General features: G+C 55.6%; 1 protein-coding gene across 1 annotated transcript in view; it reads left to right on the forward strand.

Moving 5' to 3' along the window:
- The window catches only part of SUSD4 (sushi domain containing 4), a 90,736-nt gene extending 86,892 nt beyond the window's left edge, over positions 1-3,844 (forward strand). Inside the window, exons 6-7 of the mRNA XM_006916243.3 lie at positions 2,240-2,626; positions 3,551-3,844. Of these exons, the coding sequence (XP_006916305.1) occupies positions 2,240-2,626; positions 3,551-3,579 (416 nt within the window). The 3' untranslated portion in view covers positions 3,580-3,844. The remainder of the gene's footprint in view (positions 1-2,239; positions 2,627-3,550) is intronic.
- Positions 3,845-7,246: the final 3,402 nt, after the last annotated feature.

A 7,246-nucleotide genomic window follows, 5' to 3' on the forward strand; every position in this document is an offset into this window, starting at 1 on the left:
CGGAAGGAATTAGGAGATGAGGTCCCAGGTGTGAGGCCCGACAGCCGTGGGAAGTCTCGGGAAGGAGGGGGGACTCTGCGGGGGCTCAGCACAGGGCTGGTGAGACTCTGCCTCAGAGTGGGGCCGGAGAGGGCGGCCCCCCCCTCGTCCTCGGCCACACGAATGAGCTTGGATTGATGTCGTCCTCCTCCTGGCCACCCTCCTCAAAGAGGACATTGCTGCACGCTCTCACAGGCGGGTCTGGCCCTCTGAGTGCCGGGAGCAGCCTGTGCTCCCCAACTCCCCACACCGCCCTCCAGAACAAAGAAGCGCCACCTGGCCCTGCTGCCCGGCAGATCGGTGTTCTGGAAGGAGAATTCGCTCAGAAAGCAAGGGGGTGGGTTTGCGGACATTTGGAGAAGGAGGGCCCGGCACCAGACGTCACAGGACACCAGCCAAAGCTCACAGACACAGCCACCTGCCACCAAGGAACGATCGTTATTCCCTTGAACTCCGGGCCCATGTCAATCGTCTCCTTTTGGGACGTTACGCGTCAGGAAAGGACCAGGGACAGTCTAGCCCTCAGGGTCGTGCCTGCCACCCCCTGGAAAAGAGAATGCTGCGGAGCGGAGAAGGACTCCTGGAATGAACCACGACCCTCCCTCTCCTCCAGGAAAAGTCCAGCCTCCCAGCCAGGCAGGGAATGAGGGAAGCCTGAGCTGCTGGAGACAGCACTGCCCCCCCCCGCCCCCCACCTTGACTTCACGCCCCTGGGGTGGCCTCGGCTCATTTAGCAATGCTCCCCCACCCAGTGCAGGGGCCCCACAGCCCCATGGGCAGCCCCCTCTGCCGGCCACAGAAGTGTGCTAGGTTTGGGGGCTGCCTGCGTCCCTCGCCAGGCCCAGAGTATGTCACTGCCATCCTGGTGCTAGGACCAAGCTCCTTTCCTCCCAGACCTGCCCTCCCCTCTCTCAGTCCTCAGCATTATGACTTATGCATCAAGGGACCAGGTTCTATCATGGAGCAATCACACGATCTAAAGCAGGCCTAAGGATTACAAAGAGAAAGCTAAACTACATATTGTGATTTATAACACATTGGAGTCCGTTCAAATAGCCCACAGAGCTATTTTTCTACATATACTTGGAAGAAAAGTTATATCGACTAAATATTAAAATGTTTTTTAAGTGTTTCCCCAAACCCTTTTGCTTTTTTTTTTTTTTTTTTATCGCTCAAGTATTTCCGTCTGAGTTTATGCTCTGGTTGGTTCAGGAAAGTTGGGCTCATCTATCCACAGGGACAGTAAGAGTCTCCAGGGCAAGCTCAGAATGGGTTTTTTTTTTTTTCCCTCCAGCTTCCTTCCACGGGCGTAGACACTGAAGAGTTGCTTGATGACTGAGTCTGTGGGAGCCGAGTGTCAAGGTTGGGATGTAGAGGAGAGGCTGGCCACTTATCAGCCACGCCAGTTACTTTGAGAGGATGGGGCAGAGGCTGGAGGTCAGACAGAGCTGGGCTCAAATGTGCAAGATGACCAGATGCAAAGGGGCGGGGCCCCGTAACCGGCCGAGATGACAAAACATCTGCCTGCTCCCAGCAGCCCTCGCTCCAGGCAGTGTGGGTGTAGCTTAGGCTCAGTCAGCTGCTAGGTCTGCAGGTGGAGGTGAGCCTGGCATAGCTTGAATCAGGTAGCGAGGTGGTGCTTAGAGCTTTCCTTTCTTTCTTTTTATTTTCCTGTTGTTGTTTTTCTCTCTTGATGAAAAGTTAGTGATTTTTATACTATAGCAGGAAGCAAGAAAGCATAAGAAATGCAAGGGCTAGCCTTTCTCTGGGGGCAGTAGGGTCGTCCCCAGTTTTCTATGCTCTTAATGACATGATTCTGTTTCCAGCTGCCTTCCCGAGGGACACCGCAGAGGCACACTGATGCTTGGCTGGCATGGGCCACATGGTCCCTGCCCACGAGGTTATGACCGTAAGGCTAAGTCCAGCGGTCGAAGAGGGAGGAAGTACAATAACAGAAGCAACAGGGAGGGACAGGAAGGGAGAGGCAGGAGGGCACGAGTCAGTGAGGAGAGGGAATCTGTGCTCCCCCAAGTGGCCATGGTGACAGCACCATCCTTCGGGGAGAACCGGAAGGGAGGCGGCTTTGTCGGGCCCCTGCCCCTGCCGTGGTCTCGGAGCACCTCAGCTGCAGCGGGGTCACCGGTGGCTTCACTCCTGGGGTAGCACGTCCTTCCGACACGTTGGCACTGTTTTCCTTTGTGCAGGGGGCCTCCCAGGAGCTCCAGCAGCGACCCTGACTTCGTGGTGGTGGACGGCGTGCCCGTCATGCTCCCGTCCTACGACGAGGCTGTGAGTGGCGGCCTGAGTGCCTTAGGCCCCGGATACCTGGCTTCTGTGGGCCAGGGCTGCCCTTTACCCGTGGATGACCAGAGCCCCCCAGCATACCCCGGCTCAGGGGATACAGACACGGGCCCGGGGGATTCAGAAACCTGTGACAGTGTCTCGGGGTCTTCCGAGCTGCTTCAGAGCCTATATTCATCTCCCGTGTGCCAAGGGGACACCCGCCCCGCGTCCGACAACCCTGACACAGCGGCCAGCACGGCGGGGGAGGTGGCATCCACCAGCCCAGGCATCGATATCGCGGACGGTAAGTGTGCGCCCGAGGCCTGAGCACCCCGGCATACACCTCCACACCCAGCACTGAGCATCTTCCAGCCAGCACAGAGCCAAATCAGTCTGTTTCTCTCTCACTCAGCTTAAATTGCTTCTTGCTCTCTCTGCACGTAGAAGCCACGGGCAAGACCAATTAGCGGAAGGAATGATCATCATCTCACAAGTGATGAGCCCATTAACTGAAATTTCAGGGGGCACGAAAGGGCGCCGAGCCATCCAGAGCAGGCCCTCGGTTTCCGTAGCATCCTTATGATCTGGGATGCTTTTCTTCTTCATCCTGTAGCTAGACGGGGCTTCTGAAGGTGGCACCTAGGACCAGGTAACACGCATGCGTGCCAGGAGGAAAGACGCAGATGCTTGCAGTAGGGCCTGGCCCCGGGGGAAGTTCTGCGTACACGCAGGTTATTTTTACCAGGTGTGGAGTAAAAGACGTGCATGCGCCTGTCACAGGAAAGGCAGACAGCAGCTCATAGTAAACGCATCAGGCTAAATAGGGTTCTGTTTCCCAGTTTACGCATAAGATACCGATTCCTGCATGTAGCGACAGTAAGTAGCAGTAACGATGTGGAAACGGGGCCCCCTGGTTCCCCACTGAGTTCCTTTCCTGCAGTCCCCTGCCTCCTCTCTGCCCTGGATCTGTAACCTCCTGGTGTGTGCGACCTCCGGGGCACATGGTTAAAACCGAACGTGTTCGTTTTCATGAGCTGGGTCTGAGGTTTCCCAGCGAATAGATGTTGTATGGAGGAGGTGGCTTATCTGACTATTGACTGATGTGTGGAACGTAACGTTTTCTTCTTCACCTCACTGATTTCAGGAGTTATAGGAACTCTGACTCGTAATTATGGACCATTGCCGTGCCTTTCGGTGTATTAAATAATAGCCGTTTCCTCTTTTACAGAGATTCCTCTCATGGAAGAAGACGCGTAGCCAGGCCGGGTCCTCCTGATTCTACTGCCCCTCTGGGAACGGGAACCATGTACCTTGGAGCGAGGCCACAGAAAGACAGAGCGAGGGGGACGGGGAAGTGTTCCAATTTGTCTACATGGGGACAGTGACTCACATCATACATCACGGACTCAACGGTGGGTGACAGATACGGACAAACCGCGGTGCAGCGCTTTTAAATGGGACCCGAGGATTTGCCGAGACCAATGGGAAACAAAGGGATGAGGGGATCCCTCCCCCTACGTGGTTCTGGGCGAAGGTGTCAGGTGTATCTCGTGTCGGGGAACGTGAGACAGTTCCACGCACATGCCACCGAATGCCACCGAATGCCGCATCCCATTGACTTATGTCATGAGTGCTACCTGCCTCCTCTGAAAGCATGTCACATTATGTAAATTGTCTCGTGTCGGGGAACGTGAGACAGTTCCACGCACGTGCCACCGAATGCCGCGTCCCATTGACTTATGTCATGAGTGCTAGCTGCCTCCTCTGAAAGCATGTCACATTATGTAAATTCGCTTCTAAAATCTGCTTGGAACTGTCTCCGGACGCCAAATTAGGACCGCTCAGCCTCTGCCTAGTCTGAGCGGAGCTGCAGAGCGCCCCCTGGAGGCTCCCACAGAGAAGGCTCCCGTGGGACTTCTGGACCGTCTTCCTCCATCCGGTAATTCTGCCCAGAGCAAGACCAAGGCGGGAGGTGGTCGTTCCAGCGAGAAAGGAGAGGAAAGACTCAGGCAGACTCTGCTTTTTGGAAGTTTCTTCAAAAAGTAGAAGTCACGTACTCCACGCCGACCTTCGGTGAAATAGCATTGGTTTTGTGTCCCTGGTCTCGCGCCTGGATCCGCGGCATTGGATCAATCTTGCGACTTTGCAGATCGGTCGGGATGTGTTCAAATACATCTCATGGCGGAGAAAGTGACCAAGGCAACGTTTCGTTTTGGCCTTTTGAAAAGAGTCCACGTGACGATTTATCTCGGAGTCATGAGCCCTCTCCCGTTCACCATGGTTGTTGCCCTCAGTCATATTTTATTTTCCGAAACAGAAATTGTTTCTGTAAACACATTCCTCCTCCAAATAAAGTATGAGGTTGGATTTATTTTTGTTCCCCTTCTTTTTTCCTGTGAAGTCTGCAGCCTGGCCTCCCAGCCCAAAGACAGCTAGCTCTGCCCTCGCCTCCGGGGCCCTGGGCGCTTCCCCTGCTCACGGATCCTGCATCGGATTCCGACGGCGCGGTCTCCAAGGTCCCCTGGGTGTTGTTCCTAAGAAAACGATTGCTTAAAAAAAAAAAAAAATGTCCCCGCGTCCCGAAGTGTCTCTTCAAATACATGTTCGTCTGTGGAGTTGATTCCTTTCCTCCTCTGGGTTTTAGACAAATAGAAACAAAACTCCGATCCATAAAGTCGCTATGCTGATAGAGCCGTGAGAGCTGGCGGTGTCATCAAATCCTGTTTGTTTTTTTTTTTTCTTGACACAGACTGATTAAAAATTAAAAAGAAAATGTCAGGTGGAAGCGTGACTTTAATAGCAGAGTGGAGTCAGGTGGGCGGGAAGGGGCAGTGGCAATGACGATGGAGGTGAAGTGTGGGACGAGGGCCTCAGGCTGGACGAGGTAAGTGGGATGCGCCTGCCTCGCCCATGCCCCGGGCAGTGGGCGGCAGCACCAGGAGCACCAGCGTGCTGAGTGCCTGGGGAGCAGTGATCAGCGATTATGACTTTGTTCACTGATGGCCTCCCTCGCCAGCCGCTGGCACAACTTTGTATCATGGGCTCAATAGTAGGAGCTGGTTTTCATGAGTGTTTGTGATTAAATGCCACCCGGCCCGCTCGGAGAGGGGTGGCTGGATGGGAGTGGGGGCGTCCAAGGCTCACGCACGGCGGGCAGCCTCTCCCAGGCAGCCTCTCAGGATCCCAGCTGGGCCAGTTCTCAGCTCTTCTCCATGCTTACACCTGTCCTCCTTTTCACGCCCCCTAAGTGGAGGGTGTGTCTCAGAGACCTCGTGTTTCACGGGGCAGGTGGGAAGAGACTTGAGAGACTGTCTCTGAGGCTGGCCTCACCTCCTTGCAGAAGACGTTCTCCCTCCCAAAGAGCAGCAGCCCCCTCACCTGCGAGCCGACGGCACAGGCAGATCTGTCCAGCCCCACACCTGAGAGGCAGGTATCCCAGGTGCCGCATCGCCCAGGTATCCCTGTCAACATTATTCTAAGGATGGCGGCCGGTGCGAAGGACCTGCCTACTCAGAGGCCGCGTCAGACAACGGCTAACAGAACCACATGGATCTTCCCTTTGGACGCTTACTTTGTGGCCTCATTGGCTTCTCACTCACAAATATTATTTACAGCGATTTATTTATTCTTCTATTATAGTGAGCCGATGTGGCAGAAAAGAAGCCTTGTGCCAGCCCAAACATGTTGTGATGCTGACTTCCTTCTCATTTCCAAGTCCCAGGAGGGCCCCCCAGGGATGAGTGAGATCACCCCACCTCAGGAATGAGAACAAACCAGCCATGCTGGGGACTGTCCCCAGTGTGGAAGGGGAGCCGACCCCTGACAAAGGTGCTTTCTGTGCCCAGAACGGAAGCGCCTTCAGGCCAAGGTCAGGAGCCTGCGGTCCAGCCGGGCATCCCCGGGGTCAGCCTGAGGTGCTTACCTGAGTAGGTGTTTCAGGGAGACGCAGAGTTTTCTGGCTGATTTGCTCCCCATCATAAGCGCAGCAGAAGTCACAGGACATCGTCACACTTCACTTCCTTGTAGCTTGTTTTAATTGCAAGGTTGTGATTTGCTGGTGTGGGATCTTTAGAGCCTTTGCCACTGGATTGCCCACGTCCCGGCGGCTGGCGCACAGACAACCTGCCTCCTAGTCCTGCACAAGTGTTTTGCCCCTGGCCGCACAGTAGGCCAGGATGGTGGGAGTCAGATGCAAAGGCTCACGGGCCACAGCCTGCTGGGTCCAGATGCTTCTCTCATTCCCTTGCTCCTGCCCTCCGCACCTAGCTGTGCGGGGCAGCCCCTCCCTGGGGCCTGGGTCCCTGGGTGTCCCCCACAGAGGCAGGGCAACAGCTGAGGGAGCCTGGACTTTGCAGCAGGCTGTTGTCTGGCTTCGAAACCTGCCTCTGCCATTGCTGGCTGTGCGCTCGGACAAGTCATTGACCTCGCTGGGCCTCGATTTCCTTATGCAGAAATTAGAGATGTTTACCTCTGCCACCCTCCCTGGGCTGTGGCGAGGTGACAGCTGTCATTCACAGCTCACAGTGGGCATCTGATAAGTGGCAGCTGGTCTCCACTCACTGTCCAGTGTGAAAGAGGGTGTCATGTGGGTGATGAACTCAGGCATGTGTCCCTAGTCACCTTGAACCGGCCGCTCTTGGATGCGTTTGCAGATGGAGCTTGTTTGGGGCTGACCTGAGCGGACGGACTTGCTCTGCCGGCTCCCCTCCGACATCTTTCCTGGCTTCTTCAGGCCCAGCTTTCCGTGCAGAGGGATGTTGTCGATCCTTGACCTTGGGCATCGGCCCTCCCTCCCACGCAGCCCTCTCTGAAAGCCACAGAAAGCTCTGCTCGGGGAGGGCGGGGCCACCTCAGAAACTTCCCCAAGGACTCCGAAGGACTGGGACTCTCTCCGCAGGCAGCCCTGGGGATCGGCGCTAACACA

This window comes from Pteropus alecto, unplaced genomic scaffold, assembly GCF_000325575.1.
Source record: "Pteropus alecto unplaced genomic scaffold, ASM32557v1 scaffold65, whole genome shotgun sequence".
Taxonomy (NCBI): Eukaryota; Metazoa; Chordata; class Mammalia; order Chiroptera; family Pteropodidae; genus Pteropus; species Pteropus alecto.